Raw genomic sequence first — 27,664 nt, 5'->3', positions numbered from 1 at the left:
GGCCCTGATACCGTGAGTCAACATCACGATCGCAGTTGTGCAGACTGGCTCCAAATGGAATCAAAAGTGCAAAGATGGTGGCACCCATATCTGGGATTGTTTAGCTTATTTGTTGTACAACAGGAGGAAGTGGAAACATCAGAATGATATTAGAAGTTTTTTGGTTATATTAAGGCCAAGCTCGAATAAGTCCAGAGTGAATTGCTGTTTCTCTCTGACGTGAATGGGACAATAAGTTAATGCAGCTTATAAAACCTACACCATCAGGCGATGTAAACAAATCTCTGAATGTGACACTTCACTATCATACCGTTGCATCGCTGTCTTTTTTAATGTTTATTTGCCGCTAAAACTGAGCGGCTGCAAACTGATCTTCTGGTAATGTTGCTGCTTGTGGAGGTAAATATGTACAGCTTAATAAAAACTTAATTTCACGCTCCTATGGAACAAAGCAGATCGGGAAGATGAGAGACCGCATGTGTCAGCAGCTGCTGTCACTTCGTCTGCTCTCGAGCAGAATGCGTGGAGGAAAAAGCAAACTGGGACAGGTCTGTCTTTGATTCGTTTTTTTTATTCGTGACCATAAATAGTATCTACAGCAAATAACTGAGTGAGCAGATGATAAAATGATCCCTTCAGGATGTGATGACTTGAGCCGGGAATGGTTGAGTTTCCTTTTGACAGTGATGAATGCTCACACACACACACACAAACACACATTTCCACACTTCTCAGATGACAGATTATAAAGGAGTTCAACAGGGGAGGCTCAGGTGGGCGGGTTTGTCTGTTAGGAGGAAACACCTTGTGATAAATCTGGTCACATATGAGCAATTGTTTGAACTGCCTTTAGGGTTTTGAATCATTGTTGATGCACCCTATGACCCCTGGGCTGGACTGAAACTCCTGTTTGTAAGTCCATTAAAATAAAACAAGCTACTGAAGACTCGGAGAGTTGGAAAAGTAAAGGGAAAATGTTTTTCATGCTCAACTTTAGAGGCTTTTCATCAAAGTTGTGCTCTGCTTGATTCTGGCCACCTTACGCTTCCATTACTTTTATTGTTTATGGCACATATTATTAGTTATTAAGTGTCTTTTTAACCAATATAAATATAAAAATAAATAACTGACGGAATTATCTGTGAACTAATCAATCGCAAGTTTAATTCTTTCAGTAATTAAGCAGAGCAGCGCATCACAATGTTTGGGAAAAAGAAAACATGAGTCTTCACAATTGGGGAAATGTCGAGAGAAATGAAATATGTGCTGACCAGCTGGATCGGTATCACAGTGAAGAAATGTTTCCACACTGATACCAGCATCGGAAATACCTCTGATACTGTTGAGAATGCTGGGTCGGTCTATCAATGGTACTGGTGAATATATTAATTTCATCCAAATAAAGCTGCAATTTTCTTTTCCTGGACATCACTTTGTCTTTGCCGCTCCCAAACAACCGTTCCGCTGTACTGCCACTGGAAAGTACCATTTTTGGAGCGGCAAAAAAAGAAGAAGTGATTTCCAGGAGTTGTAGCGTTAACCAGTAGTCCGATGTCAGCAATTTGGCAATATTTCACACTGGAAAGCCCGGCAAGAAGAAGGGCGACCAGAACTGTATGTAAGACTTGGCCATAACACTGACATCTCATTTGAGAATTCTCTATGTGTATTTGTATTTGTTTGTCAAATGGTTTAACCTGAGCCATGCAACAATGATAACAATCATCACTTCCACACAAGGTTAGAAGCATACAGCTGTTAAAATGTGATAAGTTGGGTTTCTTTCTGGTATCGGCCAATGCACAAAGTCTAGGTATGGGAATTATGGGAAGGGGGAAATGATTTTGGAATCATCTCTATCACAAAGGATTGTGCTCATACGGTGAGAGTCTTACCGCTCCCCTGTGAAACACCGACTCTGGATCAGAGAAATAGGAGGCAGCAGACGACACATGTCTGTGGCTTCGCTAAAACATTCATGAAGGGATGACCTCAGATACACCGCATCACAAAACTGCCTGTGAGTGTTTGCTTTCTTGATCTCAAAACAGAGAAAACCAGCCATGTTAAAAGAGATTTGGTATTTAATCGCTTTCAGTGAGGAGTTCCTGCTTCCACAGACAGAAGCCGATGTGAGCGCTGGCTAACACACACCGACGTCCGACGCTGTGCAAGAACATGGAACATCTAGGTTTAGCTTTGACAGGTGAGGACTGTGGGCCAGAGACTCAGCCACGACAGTGTGCACGATAGGTTCAGTTCCACTCTTTGAGGAACTTTGAAGAGGCAGTGCAGATACAGTAGACAGCACGGACAGAGTATGACTGTACAGAATGAGGTCTCGATGTCATCTCATACTTGCTTTGTTTCCACTGAGGACCCCTCTTTGTGAGTATTAACAGTGATTTATTCAACATTATGTGATAAGTTACACTGTTCTATACAGTCCACTGGGGCTCAGGTAGACACACATTAAAATGAAGTCCCAAAACACACAAATGATAGCGTTGCCTTGTCTTTGGGTTAATCACCTGTGGGGTTTCTTTCATTTCCAGTGGCAACAGTCTATTCAGTGGCTCAACAGACAGATCCAACTCGCAGAATCAATATTTAGTCCAGATTTGGCGTCTTTTTCATCCTCCCATGCTGCCATCATGTGGTATCAAGTTCACATATTTAACGAGCGTCCTCAGGGAGTCCTCTGTCCAAAAGTTTTCAGTTGCTGCCTCTGATGCTCGGTGGATACTTTGGCCTTCAACAACGATACAGTGCTCCGACAAGAATCCGACAAGATCCAGATCCATTAGCTGAATTACGCAATGCCCCAAAATTTGGTCAATTGTCCCGCTGGTCCAGTTCCCTGATGAGTGACAATACTATCAAACCACCAACATCCTCTGAGGGCCACATTCAACACATGTTTTAATGTAGGGTTCCCAGCGTGCAGTGCATTTAAGAAATGTAGTAAACAAGAACCAGAAAATGAACTGGGGATATTTTGGGGAATATACTAGTATATGGCAGAAAGGTGATCCAACTCAACTTAAGACAACAAATGTTTGACGGAAAAGTAATTGCAATCAAATCATGTTTTCTATGACCGTTAGGAGGATATGTTGTGTTAAACTGTATTTATGTCCCAAATATGTTGATACAATATCAGATAATATATCACTAAAATGTGTTCTATGGTTCTGTTTATAGTGCAGCTTTGCCCAAAATTTACTGTTCGAACCCAAACCTGGAGAAAAACCTAACCATGCCCACCCTGAACCTTTTAGGCATTCCGTGTTTTGGGTCACAACCTGTTCCTGATCACAGGGATCAAGATAGCCCAGACAATATGTTCAAATCCGACAGATGCATAAATCACAGTCATGACTCCAGAAAATCTAAATATGTTTGAGCAACTGAGTTGTATAGAAACAGAGTTAAGAAGGAGACCATATTGAGTGTTTGAACTCTAAGATGTTTTTTTAAATACACAAACCCATGATGTAAAACAACCAGGGACTGCTCTCCTTGTCTCTTTGGAATGTGGTGGTTTGCAGAGTCACTAATGGAACATTTGACAAAATGACCAAACATGCACTTCTATATTGTGCACAGTTTGCTGTGCTGTTTCAGTAAAGACGCTGAGACCGTGCACTCAGTCCTTCTCTTTCCTCCTCTCCTCCCTAGGCCATGTTATCGCTCCTCTTGCTGCACCACACCACCAGGGCGATCATGGCCATAGTGAGGAACACGGGGACGAGGATGAGGGCGGTGAGCGTGTTCTCCGGCGGGTCCACCCACTCCACGTGATCCATGCTGCAGTTGGAGAAGAAGTGCTTGTGTATGTGAATTATGTAGACCTCCACCAGCGGATTGGGCCAGTAGCAGTGGACGTGGCTGGCCTTTGTCTCTGTGCAGAGGGTGAAGAGGTGGTACTCACTGGGGAGGAAGAGGGGAACAAGAGAAGGAAAGGATTAGAACAACTGATAAAGGTATGAAATTCTTGGAAGGCATATCATAGTGAAAGGTTTCCCACCTATACAGACTCAACATGACCTCTCCACCTGGTTCTCTGAAGGACGACTATTTAAAATAAACCACAATGGATTAACTGGTATTATTCCGAGCATTGACAGTTCAGTATGTAATCCATCACTGCGGCTTGGGATACTCCCGCCTTTCCCTCTCTTTTCCACCCACTACCCTCCTGTATTTCAGAAAGCATTCACAGCCTTTGTGGAGCTTTTCCGGCTTAGAGTTCTGCTTTGATGATTCCATTCAGTCGGCCCTAATTCCCATTCCTGCTTCCTGAATTATGAGTCTAACAGGTCCAGCTTCTTTTCTCATGACTGGAGTCGGTATTCTCATCAGCTTCACTATAAAACTGTCACACTTATACCATCTGCGCACACTGGCTCCAAATCTGAAGATGAACTGTCCTGTTTATATCATTTGGACCTGAGGCTCTACTGTGACTCTACAACTTCATCCATATGTTTTTCGTTTGAAGATGCTGTTTTCCAACTAAATCTCTGTCCAAATGAGCATTTTGTATTTTCCATAGTAACACGCCTGACATTCAAATCACATCACATACACTATGTTTGCCAGCGTAAACAGGATGAATTTGGTTGTTTGTTGCAGAAAGACCATTAAGACCCAATCAGCAAGCAGTTGTTTGTTTCTACCACATTATTTCCAAACATTTGCATTTCTGCCCATCCAGACCCCTGGGTTTTCAAACTAAAACAGGGCCAAGCATTTCCAAACATTTTAGCAGCTCTAACAATCTTAGAGAGTTGTGTTGATTGCAGGCAAACCCGTAGCAGAGCTGATGCGTGTTTAAATAAATACAGAGCTGTGTGGATGGGCCCAACAATGGAAGCACAGCTGTGAGAGCACTGGACCGAGAGCTGTCATTTCCAAAACCCCTATAAAGAATGTGTTTCTCTCTTGTCTTGGCTCAGTCGTCTCAGACAATGTTCAAGTCTTTCATCACTTCCCACACTCTGACACTCTCAAATATTTGTTACTACAGATTGAAAATGCACTTGTGGGACTGGCGCCAATCTTCTCATCCAACTCTCTGCAGGAAACTGGATTAACTGTGTCAGTATTACTATAACACTCTTCAAAGATGGCAATCTGCTAATTACCTCTACTTTTCAATGCTATCGTCCTTTGAAGGGAATACTGTAATTACATATCATCATCTGGAATAGCTGATGCTTCTACCATGCAGAGGAGGTTTCAGTAGTTTCTTCAGCTCTGAACAGTGACTGTAGATTTTCCTGTTGAGCTGAAGTACAGCCCCAAAGAGCTCAGGGAGGCAGAAGCCTGAGAGGCCACACAAAGGGTTAATAGATCGCTGTGTTATTTTTAATGGCTGAAAAAAACACTTATGAACATAAACATCAATAAACATAAACATCAAACCCCGAATCACAAGATAACATCTAGAACACGATGTAAAACTGCTGTAGGGTATTTACTACCAGCCATGAGACCAGGGCTGTTATCATTTGTGAGTGTGAGTGTGTGTGTGTGTGTGTGTGTGTGTGTGTGTGTGTGTGTGTGTGTGTGTTCCGGTTTTGTCCCTGTGCCTTATATGTCGTGTGTCTAATCACTCTTCAGTGAGGACTGCACAACTGTCTGAGTGATGAAGTGCTGATGAAGCTGCTGTAGCCTCCGCTTTTATCTTGTGTTGCTGATGTTGTGACCTTGTGGCTTAATTGTAATAAACCTCAATCAATCGTTTTTTGTAAAGGTGTTCGGTCATTCTGTGCCTGAGGGGCATTAAGCCGGCATTATTTAAAGGTTAGAGTAAAGGTTTTTTTAATACTTTTTTTTTTTTGTCACGCACAGAAACCTTGCACACTGCATTCAGATGCATTTTATTGTATGATAAAATGAGATAATCCTATATTAATCCCACAATGGGGATGAAATGGAAATTCAGCAATGACGATAACTTTCTGATCCTCTCACAACAGCTCATACAACCGTTTGGACAGATACAAAAAAACACAGCAAATTGAACCAGGATTCACACAAAATGAAGTAGTATATATTTCGAACCTTGGAACAATTTCAGATGTTGTTTGCATAGCAGTGTCTTATTCAGATTGTTGTTTTAACTGGGTTTCATGTCAGATGATTGGCGTCCATGTAAACCTGTTTGTTTGGGCTGCAGTGGAGGTGGAAGAGAAATAAAAAATGTATGTACGAGAGCTTTAAGGCGTAAGTGATGAGATGCAGCCTGCAGGGCTGAGGGAACGACACACTTCTGAGGTTATTACCCAGATGTTACAGGGTTTCAAACTGTCATCCACACATAATATCCCTGTTGGAGGGTAAAAATAGCGGAACCAGGTTCACGGTGGATGTGTGAATGTTATCACTCAAACATAACCACATTACTCACAGTGTGGGAGCAGATAGAGACGCTGCAGATCACCAGTGGACCAGTGAGCATCACCCGAGCAGTGTACTGCATATTAAAGAGTAATGTTTCCCTTTGCATGTTGTTTCATATCCTCCCCTGAGACACTTAAACCTCCCTGTGAAGGCAGGACTGATAAAAATGAGCTGGATGTTTGCAGGCAACACAAGCATAACATGTGAGTCATGATGGGAAACCACAGCATGTTCAGTTTTCTAAAGGTGGTTGCCTGCAGCTCTGGTCATGTGATGAACCTCCAGACACACATCTTAGTGAGGATGGATCCCATGTTGACATTAACTCTGGTGTAAATATGTGTCTGAGCCTTGAGCCCACACCACACACACACACACACACACACACACACACACACACAAAATTGCAAAGACAATCCTGCTTCTGGTCATTGGCAGTTTTTTGTTTGCTCAACTTCTGATACTGCATCTGTTAACTAGTAAATCTGGACATTTGTATCATGCTCACCATGTGAATATATTATGCACCACTTCAGTAGAACGTGTCTGTGGGGAACTTTGCATTTCCAAACAGGATTAGATGTAATTTTGCTCATATGGGTCTTTATCGGCTCACGTCACAGACATACACAGATCGTATGGAGCACGTAATCCACTTAACATAAAGCTCGCTCATGTAAACGCTCAATTATGTGTCTTCAGAGCAGCATCTGGTCCACACAGGGACCGACCACTATTCACAACAGTAAATATATTATGGCATTATATGTTATTACAAGGTCAACGATGGACTAGTACCATCACTGTTCCATTGTTTGTGACTGCACAACTGTCACTAAGGCCAACGACCAATATGTAATTTGAAGTAAATGGTTGAAGTGTGTAAATGGCACACACCCACACACACACACAGTGAGTGGTCTGTATACACCCCCCTCTGTGTTCCAAGAAGCTGGTACCAGCAGGGGTGGGTTCACTACTGGTGGCTTCTCACTCTCCACTCTTCCCTCCCTCCACTCCCAGGTTCCTCTGTCCTCAGCTACATCCACATGTTTGCTTTTTAAAAAGGCAGCTTTATCAGTGTGAAATGCCGAATTCAATGGCTGTTTCCTTCCATAAGGGGGTCATGTGATAGGAGCCTGACGAATTATCGAAGGCTATCATATCCAATCAGCAATGAGTTGAGAGTGTCTACGTCCTCGTTTTTCAAACATCTACTCAGTTTTAGTGGCGTCATGCAGACAGAATTTGTAGGCGATGAAACCTGCTGATAAATGTCCTCATCGTCTGATATGTGAGACGTCACTGACAGTGAGTAGGTTCTGATTAAAAAATGTGTCTAGCTCTTATCTCTCTTCATTTTATTTATCCACTTTCTTGGGATACTGTTCCAAACAGAGCATTACACCCCCCATCCTGCTCCCACGTAACCATGTATAGGCCTGATGGACAGTCCTGTGACTATCTGAACTTCTTAAAGTGAAAAGTGACCGAGCACTGAACTCCAATGTGATCCATTTTTCTTCAACTCTTATTTTAGAAAGGTGTTGCAGATTTCCATTGTGAAGCTGAGCAGACGCTATCCAGACAAACATTAAGACCAAAATCAAACTGGACTTTAAAGAGCCTCCCTGGGCTGGAGCGACATCAGACAAGTGTAGACATTCAGGCCAGTCTTCCAAGTGTAGCTCTAGCTGCAGATCAGTGGGAGTTCGTTTGATGTGCGCCTGGATAAATTATTTATTTCATACTGTGTAAAGAGAGCGAAAAGAGAGGGATAGCCCTGGAAAGACCCTCATTTAAACCTGAGGGGGATTGTGGGAGTGAGTCACTGGCAGCGGTCGGCAGCTGAGCTGTCTCTGGGCGATGGTGCAAATGAACATGTTTTTGTAACTAATGGACAGAATATTATGTTAGGAGTTGTGATGACTTTGACTCTTGGCCATTTTATCTACAGTGTGCAGGATAACGGCTGGAACTCACTGGGTGCATGAGCAGCGCGTGCCGGCTGCCTCGCTGATCTGCTGCATCTGTTGTTCACACAGCGAGTGTGTTATCTGTGTTCCTGATGGGGAGCGGCTAAATTAGGTATTTGGTGTGAATACTGAATGTTTATGCGTATGTGACAGTCGACAGATAGAAGTTGAAACTGTGGTAAAGGTTCATTTAAACTGTCTATTTTGCTTTGAACTGCGCAGTATGTAGAGAGCACTATTGTTACAGATAAAACCAGGGTTCAAATTACACTGCAGCTTTCAGAGAAGCCCCGTTTCCCAGTATTGTTTCCTTTTAATGTTATTTGCGGAAAAAAACTGATCCGAATCGATCGTGTCTCGTATGAGTAAGAAACAGTGTGTTGCTGGAAAGCAGCATGAAGCTCTGATGGAGAACAAAAAAAGAAAAACATAAACACATCTAGTTCATGACCAGAGGAGGAATCAGGTGATTCTTCTTCTTCCCGGAATCCCTTAATTTTCCACTTGACTCAGACGGTTATTTTAAACGTCGATTTTAATCTCCCATGTGAATGTTATTGTTCAAGAAACGAGTCTGCTGGCTCTTATCCTGCTCGCTGTGGCTCTGCAGTCAATGGAGAGCTATAAAAAGAGATGAAGATCAGAGGCCAGAGGTGAGAAGGAGGAATGAGGTGAAAAGCTGAAGATGGAAACAGTCGGGAGGTCGAGGGCCCAGATGCTTCTTGAAAATAGCTACACCCAGCTGTGTGCGCACCGGCCACATGGCGTCCCCCCAGCAGCATGGGGCTGACAGGGATAACAGTTCTCTCTTAACCTATAGGACCCATGACCCCTTTAACTGGAACTACAAATATAGATCTGTCAAACAGGAAGACAACAGGGCTTGAGAAAGGAGGAGATAAAGATAAGAGCTCGTAATGTGGAGGGATTTTCAGCGTCCCCATGTCTTGTCCCTGTCACAGTTTTCCTCTGTCGGCTGCACTAAATGAAAGATTTGCTCTGTAGCGACTCGTAAAAGCTGCTTCCAGCGTCTTTTCCTGATCACTTCGCACTTCAATCACTGTCAAATTAAAGCTGCACTGGGCACAGGTTTCATTGTGTTCCACAGAAGTACAAGAGATTCTCTGCTGCCTTTGTAGCACCAGTGCAGTGCCGGTTTGCAGTGGGCTGATAGTTTGTCCTGTGTAAATGCTTTTGAGCTACTTCAGAATGATTCCTCGTCATTAGTAAGTCCTCCTCACACGGTTCTCACTACAAACTGTAACTTTTTATTGTTTGTGTGCAGAAGTTGTGGTCGATGGTGCAGAGTGAAGTTAGAAAAATGTGTGTTCATGCATCCTAGTATTTCTGCGATGAAGATCTTAAAGTCAGTTTTTTAAGTTTGAATGATGCAATGAACTGGTGTTTTTTTAAATAACCATGAGGAAGCAAACAAGGTGCAGAGTGTGTGTTGAGATTGCATTTTGGGAAAACATAAAACTAGGTCTGGACCCAAAAAGCAGGTATGATGTCAAATTTGACAAAGCAAGAAGGCAAGCAAGCAAACTAAAAGTCCATCTCAACAAACTGCAGAAAGCACAGGGAACTGTAGGGACGTCAACAAAAGAAACAGACTGAGGAGAGTTAGGAGCACAGACACTGTATATACAAGGGAGATGATTGAACTAAGGTGCAGACAATCACCAAGAAGGGAAATAACAGAAAGAGACGCACAAGGAAAGAAGCTTCAAAGTAAAACAAGAACTAAGAAATAATTAACTCAAACCTCATAAAACTAGAAACAAACACTACGACAATTAGGGTAATGCTGCCACACGAGAAAGAGAAACAACTGATCAGTATCAGTCTGACCTCCTTTAACGCAAATCTCATACGAGCTCACGGAGTCAGAATAATAACGTGAAAGGTTTTATTTTTCATTGTAAAAAGTTTTCTATTAGTCAAAATTCTTCATTTTACTCTATGATGTCATTTTCATAAATTAACACTTCTGACACTGGGTAAGAAGTCTGGCCTTGTATATATATGGTATTATTGAGATGTTAATTATGCTGATTTGTGGGTTAGGGTTTTGTGTTTACCCACATCTTTTACACACTTTAATTTGTTGAATCTGTCGTGGCATGCTGGTACAATCTCATCATACAAATGAATGTAAGAGAAATCCACTATATAGGGTATGGACATTTTCATTAACATAAACAATGGCTCTGTGAAGTCCCACTAACTAATTTCATTATTTACACCAATGCCTCTACTATAGCATTTCAAATTGTCTAGTCTGTACAAGAAGTATACATGACTACACTTAAACATGGCCTCAAAATCACATACAGAAACAGATGGGATACAGTAACCTAACCCTACCCCTGCACTGATGCACGACTAAAAATTACATGAAGCCGCAAACCGAGTCCACTCGTACCTGATGAAGTGCGTGAGGTTACACCGGTGCTGTGGATCTATGTGAGCCATGTCCCGCTTGAAGCCCTCCCCACAGACCTCCACCTCCCACTGCAGACGGGACTCGTTGCAGGGCTTCTTGGGGAGCTCCGTGGTGAAGCTCTCGGTGGCTGAGAGGACAAGAGCAGAGGACACAAGCTCACACGTGCTGTTTAGGTTCTGTCAGTGGACGGATGATGGATAGATCAATATGCTTACCTGACAGCCCTCTCATCATCCAGACATTGACTGTAAAGAAACAACAGAAAACAGTTAGAGTGGTTCCATCCTTTCACATTTGAAGGTTTGTATTCTTTGGGGAGTTTTTCATCTCATGTTGTAACTTCCACAAAAAGTTTAAGTAATGACGTTGAGGACCACAGTCCACTGCCCTGGATCAGATCAATACTGAAAACTAATCTTTGACATGTGTTGTGTTGTGTGTTTGAATCATAGACAGGCGAGAAAAGTACTGTTCATAAGGAGCAGAATCTGTGTTCAGGCAACAGACAATTACTGGGGATCAATAAAATCCAAAATTTATGACATGAGCTGCATTTTCATGGCTCTGTGAATTAGCATTCCTTCTTGCATTGCGTCGTTCAGTGAATCTGCAAAGCTGAAGGAGAGAAAACAACGGAGATGGAGAGAAGAAAAGATCAAATCTAAAGAGAGGTATTCCAGTGATACCCTTTAAATTCTAACCTGCATTCATAACACAAAGCTTAAATACTCCCCACACTCTCTGTTCTCTGATCCAAACTCACATTTTTACAGTAGCAGGTACAACAATGACCAGAGCTTAATGTGCTGCTGCACAGGAAAGTGCATCTCCCTTTGAAGTGCCACACTTAAAAAGCAGTTTGAAAGACACCCCGCAGGACAAAGTTAACGTGCTAAATATAGATGCTTTCCTGTTTTAGCATGTGAGGATGTTTTGAAGTGGAGTGGGGGTGAGGTTATTTCACTTGGGTGCGTGTCAGAACAATCGGGAGAGCTGATTGTTTTATTTTAAATGTTACTGTCGTTCTAAACCAAAAAACGATGAGAGCAAAATACTTCATCAAATGTTGAAAATGAAAATCAAATGTACACATTGATAAAAAAATGTATCTTTTTTAACCATCACTTTAATAAGACAATTTCAGACATGAACTCCGGCAAATTGGATCCGGACAATTTCAAGTCTTCCTTTCACACATGGCGGACACAGCAGGAGATTAATTCCTTTATCTCAAACCTACAATGATAACCTGGTTTTTATAAAGACCTTTTCACAGCACAAACCAGACAAAGCCCAACTTTTCAGAGAGGTTTAAGCTGAGCCACAGGACCTGAATAAAAATGATCATGACTCCATTCTGGGAACCATAATTTAGAGTTCAGGTCAAAACAGTTTCTAAAGGGCAAGGAAGATCTTTCTTAATTAAGCAGAGTGCTCTTGGAAAGAAGCACTTTTCTAAGCAAAGTATATGCAGAACACTGGAAAGAGATGGTGCTGTCGCCTCTGCCTGCTTCATCCAGCTCGGCCCCACTTAAGCAAAAATGGACTAAGAGGAAATATCTAAGAATTCCTCTCAGTGCTGGTAAAAGCTTTTCTCTTAGAGACTTTAAAGATGACAAGGACTCGTCTGAAAACAAAAGTTGGGTCAGGAGTGGACAGTCGCCCTCAGATTTATTAGAGCCGATCAGGAGACAGCTAAGGGCACTGCCTGAGAATCCCTCAGGTCATGAGAGGTCACAAAGTCAAATCCATACTTTTGGTTCTCGCTTCGGAAGGGACCAAGAGAGTTTGAAGATGCTTGAAACAGAAAATCATTTCTTATCCTCTCTGAACAGTCAGAACAAGACTGATATGTCCTTTGCGTCCGCTGATCGATACAGCAAATCAATTATTGTGACAGTTTTTCCGAAGCACTGTAAGAATGACATCCTCTGACTTCAAAACTTGGCTTTCAGCCGTCCCTTTCCCACAGGTCTCCTGTTGCTTTTCATATCTCCTGACAATAAGCCGCATGCAGGCCAGTCCCAAAATAACATCTGCTGTATAAGATCCAACATAAATACATAAACAGCAGGAATCAGTGAAAGAAACTATCCCACACTCATCCTTTGATAACAAGCCACTTACTGTATGAGAGCTCGAGCTCAGTGGGAGCACCCAGCAGCATTTTAAACATTTTATCAGTATTTTAAATGGATTATTACATGTGGGGCTAAAAGCTGATAGCTAACCTTGTTGTTAAAGGTTAAATCCTGCCACAACCCAAAAATGCAGCCAAAATGTCCCTGATATGAACGCCGCCATCTTGTGCATTTGGAGTCAGAGTCTGCACGGTTACGTGGAAGCAAGGTCACGCTGATTTCTATGCTCTCGACAAATTGCGAATCAGGGGCAGGTCACACATTTGCAAAATGAATATCTTCACCAAAGTTGAACTCCAAATGAGTCAAGGTGACTACAGCTTTTACAGGAATGTAGTGGATGATTTGACCGGTTTGTTTGTCGCTGAATCAATTCAGTTTCTTTGGATTCTGCTTCATGTCAAAGAAACTTAACAAACAGTGTCTCATATTGTTCACATTGGCTAGTGACTTGGTAACAACTGCTTATCATCGACATTATTAATAAACACAAGCAGGATGGAGGATGTGATGAAAATAACCTGGAGCGACAATCTAGCAGCAGGATTCCCCCCAGTATGAGCTCTGCATAACAGCAGGGGGAAGTCTGTGACTAAAACCGTTCCATCAGCTCGCTAAACTCAGGGGACACGGGCAGATCTGGTAAGTGAGTGTGTGTGAGAGATTTGGAGGCATCATACTGTGATTCATGCCAGATATAAACTACAGCAGCTTGGTGAATCTCTCATCTTATGTGTCAAATTAGTATCCCACTCTGGATTTAGATGGCAGATAAAACATCTGATCAGTGGCTTGAACTTTATGAGGCAGAATTACTTTACTTTATTCTCATATATCTCCACATCCAGCAGATTAACATCACGGTTCATGTGGAGTGGTGTTTGTGTCTATCTGATCAAGTAGAGCATTCCATCTCTTTTAGCTCTGTTTTTGGTCTTCTCCACACGCAGATGGATATATCTGCTGCTTCCGCCATCCAATGATCTCTGGACATTTTTCCTGAAATGTTCCCGAGGGGTGATACGTGAGAACGCGTCTGAACCACGAGCTGCTTTCTGACTGTGTTTGTGTTGTTTGCTCCTCAGCATGTAGTTGACAATGAGCAATTCACCTTTGAGGCCTTCCACAAACTCGCTCCACCAGACCTTTCTGAACTCTTGCCTGTCGACGCGCCCTCCCGCACCCTCAGATCTTCTTCTTCCATTCACCTCACTGTATCACCTGCCGTTTGTCCACCATGGGATCTAGAGCCTTCAGCAGCTCTGCCACCCCCCCCGCCTTTGGAACTCCCTCCCACACTATCTCTCTCTCCATTTCTGAATAACATCTCATATATTTAAACAGGTTTGATTGTCTTCCATTTTTAATTCACTGTTCATCTCATTGTATTTATTTTATTGATGTTTTTGATACATTGTTTCTTATGTTGTTGTGTTTTTTATCTGCCGTGTAAGGTGACCATGAGTGCTCTTAAAGGCGACTATAAATAAAATTTATTATTATTGTTATTCTATCCCAACACACATTAAAACTCGTCATATAAGTTGTGGCTAATTTAGAAATATGAATGAGTTTTTTAGCGTTACAACCGGTTCAGTATCTGTTCATAAGGTCTGTATCGGGGCACAGAGCTCTTCACCCTGCTGCCACTCTAACTGTTATCATGCCTGTGCAGAAGATATATAGCAGCAGTGTAATTCATCTTTGGCTGCCTCCACTAGACACTTGAAACGCTGAGAGCTGCAGAACATGGCAATTCCAACTCAATTTACTGAAAACATGAGAGCCAGTGGCTCTTAGTGAAAGCTCAAACAAAGGTGACTGAAAATCTTTGTTCTTCGCGCAAATTGGACTTTTAAAAAGATTGCGTTCAATCATTCACTCTCAGATTCTCATTTAAAATAACACACAAATCAAATCTGTGAGTACTACAGACAATGGAAATATTAACCCTCCTATTAGTCACACATGAAAAGGCGCTTTCAGCCGCGCACCTATTGTCAACCCATTTATCAGGCTGCGAAGTAGGTCTTCATTAAGGTCCGCGGGGCAAAAAATAGGTTTGCTATAGGTTAAAGTGTTTTTGCCTGTTTATAAAGATGGAGGACGCGTCTCCATCTTCCCACTTTCCAAAAATGAAGCCAAAGCATCCCAGATATGAAAGCTGCCATCTTGGATTTACTGAGCTAGAGTCTCTAGCGAAAAAATTCTTCGGTGTCTATTTTGATGTCCCATCATCTAACATGGAGGAGGTGGGAGTTACATCAATCTGGTATTCACTGAGGTCCGCTGCTGGTCACTCAGTAGAGAGGACACAGTTATGCAAATAAAGCCTTTCCTTGTCACGGAGCTCTTCATCATATGACCAGATTAATTATGATTCTTTAAAAGAGGAAAAGATTGCATGTCGGCATCACAGTTATTTTTAAACATCACAGCATGAGAGCTGAGTATCATGCTTGCAAATTAACATGTTATTCAATCAGGTCTCCCTTGGCTTTGATTAAAACAGCAAGACTGACGTTTGATCAAATAGGCTCAAAATGGATCAGATGAATTCTAGTCTGTGATTTAATGTATAAATGAGGGATTAATCCATCATGCTGGATATTCAAAGGATTCTGTGTGTGGGGGTTTAAAATCAGAAAGACACCGACAACCTGAAATTATTAGCTTCCGTACGAAATCCACCAAAACCACATCTTCCACTTGAGCAGGAAGCTGTTACCCATGAGCAGCTGCTTTAACCTCCTTCCAGTCTCAGCTACAAACTGTCAAATCACATAAAATGTGGTAATGCCTCGACATTAAAACAACGTTAAACCCGTGAATTATGCAGACCACCCGGAGCTATTTTGAGAGAGAGTTCAATCAAGCAGTGTGTAGGTGTTCCACACGGGTTGACGGCTTTCCAGTCAAGAATCTGCTCAGTCGTCATGCACGCTGCCACACTGTCATCTACGGCCTGTTAGTTCTGTGAGATAAATATGGATGACAGGAAACAGAAGATAAGAGAAAGTAGATGAAGTGCCAGCACTGCACCCTGCTAGCAGCGCAACCCTAGGGATGGTCATAATGGTACATGTTTGATCTATTGGATGGATGACCGTGTAGCTCCTCTGACTTCCATCATGAGGCCAAAGTTTCCCTGCAAATTTAACTATTTAATAATAATATTAATAATAATGGCCTCAGTTGAACAAAGTGTGTATTCTAATCAGAAAGATGCAGGATTTATTTTAAGAATAAACTACTTCATTTCAACATCTGCTTGGAAACAAATTTGGAAACAAGGTTTTTATAAGTAATCAGAACGATTTTATATGTTTACATGTACACAAACATTCTAGTGGTCTTAGTACAACCTTGAATTTATGGGGGAAGGAAAAGAAAGACCCAGCAATGTGAACACAGGGTTGTTGACTTGTTGGCAGAGTCTAGATTGCCATTCCTTTGAACTGTCACAAAAGCCTTGGACAAAATAATAAAAAGAGCCACAGTTCAGTGCGTCAGTTACGTCTCATTCATATAAGAACATGTGAGGTGAATCGAGCAAAAGCTGTATATGTCTGAATCTATTTCAGGAAATGACCCTCGGTGTTCCTGACCTCCCTCTCTGGAACTCTGAAGATCATTGTTTCATACGCTGCCCCCTGTGTTCACCATCTGCAGAAGAACAAGCAGGATGCATCGCTGAGAAGGAAGCTCTGGTTTGTTTGCATTGCAGGAATGATACTGAAGCAGGCCAGAAGGAAGCAAAGGGCCAGAATGGAGGTTTTATTTTAGAACTGAGGTGAAGAATGAGTTGACAACCTGCACGACTGGCACATTTTGGGAGAAATCAGGTAAATACACAATAATAAATCAACTTTAAGCTGTGGGAAGCTGCTGTGATTAACTTTAAGGTCACCCTAAAGAAAAAAACACCCAGAGTGACCAGAATGAAAATTGTGGTCTCAACTTTTTTTAAGTGTATTAAGTTATACCTTCGTTGTTTGTTGTTGTTTCTGCTTTAATATCCAGAGAAATTCAAAACTCCTCAAACAAAGAACCGAGGCCTTGCAGCAAACAACAATAATAAACTGATATATGAAAATGAATGTGGTCCTGTTGAATTACAGCAGTAGTTTGACCTTCCAGCTGCATCAACTCAACTCAGGGGCCGACTGTCCATCATCCTTGTTATCAGCAGAGCTGTTTCTGACAGGAAGATGAAGGACCTTGTAGCAGAGGTGAACATAAGTGGTCAACGTCGTGTCCTCATCTGCCAACAGAACAGGGGGAGGATGTTATTGTGATAGAAACGCTGACCTGCGAACAAAGATCAGGTTGCCTCACAGAATTTACAATTTCTAGAGCAGGTCGCATGTTTGAGGTGAGAGAAGAGAGAAGAAAGAAGTGTTATGTTGTGGTGAACCGTGCTTCACTGTGCAACAGCTTATACAACTAAATCTCTTCTAACTCAAGTGTTAAACACATTATTAAGCCGTGACACTAGAACATATTGTCCCTTTAGTAACTCATTTAGACCTCCTGAAGACAAAGAAGTGCCAGTGTCTTTCTGCAGAAACTTCTGGCAAAAGATTTTGAAACCTTGAAGTTCGATTTAAAAGGGCTTTACAAGAAAGTTTGGGAGGCTTGCATAAGCTTTTGATATAAGCCAAAAATCTCTTTGTTTGTTATTTTGTCTTTGAGTTTTCCTCAAGCACTATTCTTAGTGTTTCTCAAACACAAATTCAGTTTTAAAGCTGTCACGGTTCTCCTGCTGTTTTAGTTTGTTTTCAATGTTTGAAACCTTGTTAGTGGTGATGTGAAAACTGGCACATACTTTGGAAAGAGACGGTTCGGGAATTTTGAAACTTGAGTCTTCATTTTGAAACTTTTTGCAGACTGTCTGGTCTGAAGCAGACAGTCTGATCTTGGAGGCAGGGGCATTTGATCTCGATCCAATGATTGCTCTCAGTTGACGTACAGTCCATGATTGATAGACTGACAGACACAATGCACAGATCACTTCTCCAGGCAGGAAATGGCACAATGGCCCTCGGCCTCCTTTTAATGGATAGTGACACATCGTTCACCTTCATATAGTGCTTGAGTAGATAGCTGTTTAAGGACTCTCTCTTGCTCTCTTGCTCTCTCTCTCTCTCTCTCTCTATCTCTCTCCCCCCTTTCAATCAAACTTATCTCGGCCGATGCCCCTTCCCCCTGAGACGTCAGCTTCTGTAAGAGGATGTTTCTTTTCTCCACCGACTCCAAATGGGTGCAGATTGTGGGAGCTACTGGGTTTCCCTCTATCCTATAATAACCTTAAGTGCATTGAGATGATGCACAGTATGTTGTGATTTGTCGGCATATAAATAAAACTGAATTACAATGACTGAAAGCTTTCCCCCGTGCAAATCCCTGGGCCAGCTGTAAAATCCGTACATGACACAGATTTCACGTCTATAACACGTCTCTGACTTTCTTCTTTCCTCCTGATGTCTGCGAGTCAATGTTGCTCCAGTCGGGATTAATACATCTTCACACACTGATTACAAACCTTTCTAGTGGGTCACGTCGTGTTTTGTACGTCACAGACTTGTGAAAGAAGTCTGTCTGGATTCTGGGGCACTGCTGCTAAAAGAGCACATTTAAACCAGCCATGGGCAGCAGCTGTCTGCAGCTGCCTCTGCCTGCATGAAAAGCTTCAGATGGTATCACAGATCTGTTAATACAGACCGCCACAGGAGAGGACGACCTGCCACTCACACTGTGTGACAATGGCCTCATACTGGTTTGGAGGGTATTTTTACTGGCAGACAAACTAAATCACTTTTCTCTGCATGAGAGTGAAGCTGCCCGATCAGTTTCTCTGCTCCCGCTCATGCTAACAGGCCTGTGGGACTCTCAGCGGAAGAAAAGGTGCAGTGATCGACTGCCAGGTGATTATTTTTCCCCGGCTAGCTGTTGTGCCGACAAAGACAATTCAGAAGTTTGAAAAAGTACAGAGGACGAAAATCTGGAGGGTAAATCAACTGTGCACTTAAGGCCAAATGTGTCACCCTCATTGGTAATCAATCAATGAATGAATATTTTGAAAGAGGTGATAGGTCTGCTCTCCTTTTGGTCTTGGTCAGAACAAATATGATGCTAAAAGACAAATATGAGTCTGCTGGAGGTAAATTCCGGTTAAAGGAAGGGAAAAAGATTTTGTTCTCTCCACTGTTGCCCAGTCTCTACCTACGTAAAGTGATTTGAGACTATAATTTTATGCTTTATGAGCAAATCTGGAATGTATATATTTCCCTGGAGGCCAAATTTGTCTTCTTCATTGGTTTGTTCACATTTCCACTGATTCAATCCAGAAAAAAAAGGTCTCTCAAGGATACACCAGAACATCACGCCTCCACCTGCAGCACAAAGTATTTTCCCTTCTCATAAGTCTGAGGACAAGGCTGTGGAGTCTTCCATTGAGGAGGAGAGGGTGGCTCTGGGGGTCAAGGAGGAAGGGGAGGAAGACGACGCTTGAGGAAAGACACATGTGCAAGACAAGAGGGGAACTCTGGGTACTTGGCAAACAAAAGCAGGAAAAAGAGCGACGTGGGGTGTGTGTGTGTGGGGGGGGGGGGGGGGGTCAGGGCTGGATGACCGTGATGGAGTCAGACAAAAAATAAATTACCACTGGTGGAGGGGGAGAAGGAGACCAGAGAAGCCATGGCAGTGGAGAGAGATGCTCCATCACAGCGTTCACAGGGCGGCGGGGGGGGGGGGGGGGGGGGGGGGGGGAGCCAGGGATCACAGGCTTAGTTCGACAACATGAAGGTGGTGATTGTGAGGTGCTGCGACTGTATAACCGTTCAATATAAAGACAATCCATTTACCACATGAAGAGGAAAATTGCAGCGCTGCTTTAAAGGAACAAGCCCCCGTGGAGTGAATCCATCTGTCTCCGAGCTATCACGGTTTGTTTGCTGCACCGAGCATCTCATGAACATTTTGTCTAATCGTTTAAATGTTTTTTTTAGCATATGTGCACAAACAGTTGAGTGCTCAGAAAGAGCCGGCTGCAAGCAACTACAACAGCGAATAAATCCCCTATCGCTCTTCGTTGGCAGAGACAATCAGCTGGAATAACAGCATTAGAGAGGCAAAGCAATTCAGGCTCTCATCAGTATTCCTCCGCCTGCTCGTCTCCAGCTCCATACAAGGATTTACTTCCAACACTGAAAGCCAAAAGGCAGCCGAAAGCCACTTTGTTTCAGCCTCACTTTTACAAACCCCAAAAAGCGAGCTTGTGACATGGGTCACAGTTGCTATGCTACATAGAAGAAGACAGAGCTGTGAATTTAAGAGGCTCCATCGAAAAAGGGAATTTTCCTTTTGGATAGCTGTTTAAATTCAGCCTGGCTCACAGGCTGTTCAAGAGAACTTACACCATGATGAAACGGTAATTGGTGGTTTGACCTTGCCTCCTTCACTCTGTGTACATGGACACCAATAACATCCCTGTATTAACGTTAATTAAGAGAGCAGTCTGAAAAAGATGTTGTCATGTAGACAGCATTTCCTGATTACCATAACCCGAATAAGATCAGAATGGATCTCAGAATAAGATCATACTCAGATATGAGATAATTGAGTCACATCATGTTGACATGTATACATTTCAGTCCCATTATAAAGTCTCCAAACCTCCAAAATGGTATACGGTGGCATCGTAGATTAAATAATTACAGGCGTCAGTTATAAAAATCATTGAATAGAGTAATAATATGGGTATGCTTTGTAACTTGTAAATAGGAACATGACTGGATTATTCTATTAGATCATGTTAACACCATAATGTCATATTCCGGTGTCAATGTGATCAAAGTCTTTGACACACTTCTCCATAAAAGTCCAAAGCTGTACTAGCTGTAGTACTGCAGCAATAAACACTTCAGCACATTGAATGATGTTGCAACTACCCCCCCATACCCACACACACACACACACACACACACGCACACACACACACACAGACAGGCCATGTGTAATCAACATGTCAACTTGTTCTGGGGATTAATTACAGGCCTATGCAGCAACAATCTGTGGGATCAACGCCAGCACAGCCGTGGAATGCATTACCCCTCCAACTGTGGCCACATCAGGGATGTGATGGATACACGGAGACCACTGAGGACTGACACAACACAATGTGAGTGATTAAGAATCGACTGTATCGACCGCCCTGTTTCTATCCACATGAAAGAACAAATGTCAACCAACATATTGCTTGTTTCACTGAGCAGCGGGTCCGAAGACCTCTGCCTCAAAGGCCGGCAGGACCCTGCCAACAAGCTGTCTGTCTGTCATTCTCAGAGACAGCAGGGGAGGGAAGGAGGAAGAGAGATGCACAGAGAGAAAGGGAGAGATTTGGTAATACATATATATTTATATATATATATTTATATATATGTATATTTTTTGGGACGATGTAATCATATAAGGGGCCAGGGCCAGGGCCAACAATGTTTCTTACATTGCGACATTGCTGTGTGTGCTGTGGTGAAAATGACGAGCAAACCGTCTCGATTCTGTTCTGCTTTTCACGATCTCGTGATGCAGCCCATCAATTAGGAAACAGCTACAATATCGCTGAGTGCACCTCTCTAGCAAGATGCAAAAAGTCCTTCAATGTGAGATACGATCTGTGTTAATTAAATGTTGTGTGAGTGCGGTCCAACAGCTTCTGCCTCACTGAACGTTAAACTCTGACACATCCACAGCTCCGGCTCATTACAGTACCACTTTAACTTGTTTACTTTTTGCGCTGTTAAATAGACTTCACCTGATTGAGTGTGGCCCTCTACTGACATCATTAAGTCATCAGACTCAGTGTCGATTCAGTTCCACCCACTTTAATGATGCTCATCACATTCTCCTGTTGTCAGCTCTCCTGTACTGGGAAATAAAGATGGAGCTAACCCGCCTTCCTGCTTTCTCTCTCCTCTCTGCTCCATTACAGTGTAAGACGGCGCCTGCACAAGGAAAACACTCTCACTGCCTTTTGTATGTGAGCCCTGAAGCCAGCTACCTTATAGAAAAATAGGGTCACCCTGAGAGCACATACCTCCGCCAAGTCTGATTGGCCACTTTATCAATGTGCCAAATATTAATGGGTTCTTCTCGAGGCCTAGGACCCATCCCAACACCAAGCTTAGTGGAAATCGGTTTAGTTGTAGAGCTCATACCTCCATCATGGCTGATTGGCCACTTCCCTGAATTGTATCCAGATCTGCACTTGTTCAGATATTTCCACCCTTCCAACAGCTTTCAATAAAATTATTTATGTTGTTTTTGTGCAACCCTGCTGAGAGTCAAACGAACATGCCAAACTGCACCTGTTCATAGATATACTCTACATATGCCTGGTTTATTCTATGATCATTTTTTCTTGAGAAATTCACATAATGCTCCATCAAGCAATGTTGCAAGAAATTTAAAGTTCAGAGATCCGATTGCTTGATTGCAGCTGCTCCAAAAAGAAATGGGTTCAATCTTGGCTCACATCCAACCAAGTTTCATTGTTGGGTAATTATGCTAACAGGTTCATGAAATGTATGGATCGTCTTCATTATTGGTTTATTTATCATTTTCAGTGGTTTGGTCTATAATTGTTCAAAACCATTTTCCATATTAGAAATCCCGTTCTTTAAATAGGTATTTCCTGTGATAGTTTATTATCCTATGTTTCCTAACAATAACAAGTATATTGTATTTTTAATGTGAAGACTTTGTTTATGCACCATATAATTCAGATTATATCCAATGAGATTCAATCTAACTACACTTATGATGGTATGATGGCTTCTGGCTGACAGTTAAATCAGGTTATCATAACAACAGACAGGGAATGATGAGCATCTGTAGAGTGTAAACTACTTCTGCAGTGTGTTGACCACACGCTGCTTCATCAGGAATGCTCTGTGGTGCGTTGAAAGTTCAAGTCTCTTCTAATGATGTCTGAATCTTTAACAGCCATCTGAAAGATTAATAATGCTCCCAATACGCCCTCTCACTGCACATCCACTGCACTGGCTGTGGATGAGACACACATTTTATACCTGGAGGCTCTGGTGCTCCATGGTGTTAACTGTGAAGGTTCTATCATTCAAGTTTCATTTGTATAGCTTATACTCACAGATCACAATTTGTGAATAAAGGGTAAAGAAAATCTTCAAGTTAAAACTAAAATACAAAATACTTGCTGTTTAACCATATGCAAAGGCCGAACTGTCATAATTCCTGTACTTACTAAGGTACTACGCATATAACTGTAAGATAACTGAAGGGAGCCCACCACAGAACTCAGGCTATAGATTGTAGAGCACTCCTAACCCTAATCTTTGACTCCGACTGATCTCTCTGCAGAGTTTCTGATTTGCTTGCGATAGACATAAACGCAGACTGCAACACTACAAGGAGATCAATATTTGGCCAATGTTAAGGTTAAGACAGATAGAGTGACGATAATGTACTCATTGACCTGACCTCTTTAAAACTCTCACCAATAATGTGCCCTGAAGTGCCCGCTGAACCTGTCATGGACTCACTATTGTGGTTATTGCATCTTGCGAATGTGTTGTGCTCATTTCTGAGGACGCAGTATATGTGAACCAGTCATCTTGCATATGCGTAGTTAACAGCAAGTATATTCTGACCCTCACAGGGGAGAAGACACACAGAAACATCGGAGAGAGTCACAGATGAGGGATCCCTCTCCCAGGACGGACCGAAGTGCAAGAGATGTGGCATCTGTGGCGGAATGAACCAGGTACAGTCTGATTCCCAGAGATCCCGCGGCTATTTTTATTCATGTGTTTGTAAGTGTGGCGAGCATCAGGGAGGCGCCGTCTTATGGGACGACGGGTTTTCTACATTCTGACACAACATCTCGCCTGAAGCCAACAAGAGCAGCTCTCAGCCTGTCTGTCCTCAGTCCCAGGCACATCCACTCCGACTGAAGCCACTCTACGTCTCATCAATATTAACCTCCATCCGTCAGGGCCTGGAGCCTGGAGAGGTGGCGTCCACCCTGGACAGGTCATCGGGATATCCCAGGTTTAAACAACAATTCACTCTCACACTCACGTACAGTTAAATTAAAGTCTACATTGTATTACTCCAGCTTATGCAGGGAGGACCACAGATTATAATCAGACACTTAATTCCAACAAAATACACAATCGAAGTGCAACATTATGATTCTTTTTTCTTTTCATGTATAATAACACTATTCATGTGCAGTGTTTTCAATATCCCATATGAGTTAGACTATGATCAATTATTTACGCTGAACAAACCAAAATATGATAATACACATGCAAACTAATCCACTGGTCACACACAAGCAGGATTTGTGCAAACACACAAGCAGCAGGCGTTCTCAAGCCGTACATGTGACTTGTCATGTTTGGTAAACCTGAAATGTGCAAGTGATAAACCCCAACATGCACCCCAGGACATGCACAGCACATCGGCCACATGCACCAAAAGGATCCAAGCCCACTGAACTCCCACCACAGGTCTAAGAAAAGCATTTTACCAAAAGATAAACAACTGTTTTCCAGTGGAACAAAGGTAGCCCCCCCGAGGCGTCTTCCCACATTGTGAGAAAAGATGCTTCCCTTTTTATTAGGGTAAGCAAATGCTTTTCCTGACTTAACCCACCAACCATCCTGCTCTTAGACTGAAAGAACGATTTCAGTTTGATACGTTCTGGTTTTCTTTGAACATGTTTTGTTTTCCAGTGGAGATCTGGATGGGGAGCCGCTTTTAGAGGAGCGATATCATAGCAAAGAAAATAAATAAGAGATGTTTGATCGTGCTCAGTATTTACAGAGACTGACCCTTAATGATGTTTTAATTGAGAAAAGGAGCCTGTGAGCTTGTTTTCTGCGTGGCTGCACGGAGCTGTAGGGCCACAGCTGTGACATGGCAGAGATCCAGGGGAGTCTCAACATGAACAACCTCCTCTCAACTTAAAACAGAGCATTGTACTCCGATTTTAAATCTTAGAATTGATGTTAAGATTTTAGTGCTGAATTTTAGTTCCCCTTCTGCACTTGTACTTAAATACATTTCTGATCTTTTGACACCATATGTGCCGGGTCGTAACCTGAGGTCCTCAGCGAGCGCCCTGCGTCCCTGGAGCCCCGGGCCTTTTCTGTCAGGGCTCCCACTCTTTGAAACAATCTCCCTGAGGATATCCTTTTATAACGTTATATTTTGTCTCGCTTTTATTCATTTCTCATCTGTAACTCTGTGCTCTACTGCTGCATAATCTTCAAATAGCTTTTAATAGTTTCTTATTACTGCAACAGTCTATTTGCAACTGCAAATCTAGAGCGTCTTGAGACAGTCCAAAACTCAGCTGCCAGAATTTAACTAGAGTAAAGAGGTTGGACAGCATCGTCCTGTTTTTTTTAAGGTTTTTTCTAACTACTTACAAAATACTACTACAGAGCTTTTGAAATAATAGCCTCGAGGCTAATTATAGTTTTCATTATTGTAATGGTCGTTCTTCCTTGAATTTTAGGGCTATTATTCTTTATTTATTATTATATATTAACTTTTTTATTTATTTGATTTTGATTAAAAAAAAAAAATTAACCTTAAGTGTCTTGAAAAGTAATATATAAATAAAGTTATTTATATTATTACTATGCTTTAAAATGGGGAAAGTGTTTCCTGAAGTGTTTTGAATCTATTTCAGGTTTACCTCTCCAGAGGGTTGGATGGGTAAACAGCCACATTCTGCCTCCAGATAAGAGCCTGAGTGAAGTCTTTCTAAATCGCAGACCTTGAAATTGAAATGCTGTATCACCTGTCTCATGTGTCCGCCTGGGAGAGGGGTCCACACGACACATAAGATCAACTCAACAACAGTGAGAGCCCTGGGCCCTGATCAACACATCTTGGAGCCTCTACATGTGCTCGTGCTCGGCTCAGTGTGTGAACCAGTCCTGTTTCTGCTCTGCTGAGCCTCTTTTCCACTGCTGATCACAGGACAAAACAGGGATTAAAACAACACTAACACCAAAGGGCAACACATCTCCACGGCGTCAACACAAACATCTACGGTTAAACCAGTGTGTGTCTGTTAGGGTCTGTCGGTCACAGCCTCGCACCACATGGAACAAAATTTCATACATGATTTCATCCGTGTACCAACCACCAGCTAATGAGCCAGATCCACAAATTCCTATTGGCCCTGATATAGGTCAGGTCTATCCACTGGAGCATGACAGCCATGGTACAGTGTTCCTGCACTAACTGCATGTGCTGCTGGGAGATGTGGTAGGATGATCCTTGTACTTATTACAGCCATCTCTGTGTTAGTGCACATGCAGAGACACACACTGGGTGTACAGCTGTGTGCCCTCCTGCCATGAGACCTGTATTTGTGCAGTAACACCCTGGAGGGGATTGTTTGGTGCTGTGCAAGTGGTGACGTGGGTTAATAATGCAAAGACGGCTCAACTTTGAGTTTTGTGTGATGTTGGGACATTTCTCCTCATCACACACACAACCACATACACATAATACAGCACATGTCTGTTATTAGTGAATGAGAAGGGGATCAAACTCACCCAAAATCCCAACAACAAAAAGTTTTCTCAGCACTGCGCTCTCATGTGTATGATCCATCACGCTGTGACGATCCACTCGCAATTTGGAAGAAAACCTCAGCTGCTGCTGCTGCTGCTCCGGGAACACGCACATTTGAAGCGAACCATGGTTACAATTATCTCCATCGTGCAGATCCGAGCTCCGTCATGAGCCCGCACAGAGAGGCCGCGAGAATCTGGAGGAAAAATTGAACTGAGAAGAGAAAAGACTCCTGAAGAGATGTGATCCCATGCAGCGTGCAGGCGGCCCCTGTCCGGACTGTGCTCGGGATGATCTGAGGAGTCAGGACCACGCACACTGTCCCGCATCCTCTGTGTGCGGGGGGAGGAGAGGAGTAGGAGGAGAGGGAGGAGGAGGAGGAGGAGGTGTTCCTCAACAGCTCTGACAACCACTGGATTATATTCAATGAAAGTCCAGCTGGAGACATGTTTTACACTGACACTGGAAATCGATGCAAATGATGAAGCTATAATGAACCCCCATTGATTTTCTCTATTGTTTCTCTCTCCCTCTCTTCGTTCTTCCTTTCTTTCTTGGTTCATACATGATTCATATATATATATATATATATGAATATATATATATATATATATATTCATATATATATTCATATTCATATGTGTGTGTGTGTGTGTGTGTGTGTGTGTGTGTGTGTGTGTGTGTGTGTGTGTGTGTGTTTCCGTGTGTATGTTTGTGTAAAATTCAAAATTATTTCTTTCTAAAAAGAAGGTAAATTAAAGTAAATACATGCTTTTGAAATTTGAATTCATCCTTTAATGTTTTTGGTTGTTTTATATACATTTGTTGTGTTTAACATGCAAACAACCAATATAATTGAAGTTAATTATTTTACAACGATTTGAAGTTTTACTCTATAATCAAAAATAAAACGTCATCGTTATGATGCAATTCTGTGATATTCTGATTCCATCACTTATCAGCTCTAGTCTCATGAAAACGTGTTTTTCTTTTTCTGTAGAACAACACTGACCTCATCTGGTCTCTTTTCACACTGCATCAACAGCAGGAGA

The 27,664-nt window shown here is 42.3% G+C and overlaps 1 protein-coding gene and 1 long non-coding RNA gene across 4 annotated transcripts; one reads left to right on the top strand and one right to left on the bottom strand.

Annotated features, from left to right (window-relative positions):
* Nucleotides 1–551: 551 nt before the first annotated feature.
* On the bottom strand, nucleotides 552–26,961 carry LOC128425807 (receptor activity-modifying protein 3). The gene is made up of 4 exons (XM_053412635.1): nucleotides 26,594–26,961; nucleotides 11,049–11,078; nucleotides 10,813–10,960; nucleotides 552–3,933 (listed from the first exon to the last, which is right to left on the bottom strand). Exons 1-4 carry the CDS (start codon nucleotides 26,724–26,726, stop codon nucleotides 3,678–3,680), a joined length of 567 nt encoding a protein of 188 aa, XP_053268610.1. The 5' UTR covers nucleotides 26,727–26,961; the 3' UTR covers nucleotides 552–3,677.
* LOC128425808 (uncharacterized) lies at nucleotides 19,755–26,807 on the top strand. Of its 3 annotated transcripts, XR_008333180.1 has the most exons (5): nucleotides 19,755–19,921; nucleotides 21,031–21,156; nucleotides 23,671–23,775; nucleotides 23,941–24,062; nucleotides 25,717–26,807. It is a non-coding gene; the product is annotated as an uncharacterized LOC128425808 (long non-coding RNA). The 3 variants fall into 3 exon arrangements; XR_008333181.1 differs by lacking the exon at nucleotides 23,941–24,062; XR_008333179.1 differs by having other exon boundaries at nucleotides 23,671–24,062.
* Nucleotides 26,962–27,664: the final 703 nt, after the last annotated feature.

Source organism: Pleuronectes platessa, chromosome 20, assembly GCF_947347685.1.
Source record: "Pleuronectes platessa chromosome 20, fPlePla1.1, whole genome shotgun sequence".
Classification (NCBI taxonomy): Eukaryota; Metazoa; Chordata; class Actinopteri; order Pleuronectiformes; family Pleuronectidae; genus Pleuronectes; species Pleuronectes platessa.
Note: the sequence above shows the minus strand (reverse complement) of the source record. Positions and strands in the feature narration are given on the sequence as shown.

Coding starts and splice junctions, on each gene's coding strand:
- LOC128425807 (XM_053412635.1), bottom strand. CDS start 26,726: ATGTGCGTGTTCCCGGAGCAGCAGCAGCAGCAGCTGAGGTTTTCTTCC. Junction 11,079..26,593: donor TTTTGTTGTTGGGATTTTGG/GTGAGTTTGATC, acceptor GTTTCTTTACAG/TCAATGTCTGGATGATGAGA. Junction 3,934..10,812: donor AACCTCACGCACTTCATCAG/GTACGAGTGGAC, acceptor CTTCCTCCCCAG/TGAGTACCACCTCTTCACCC.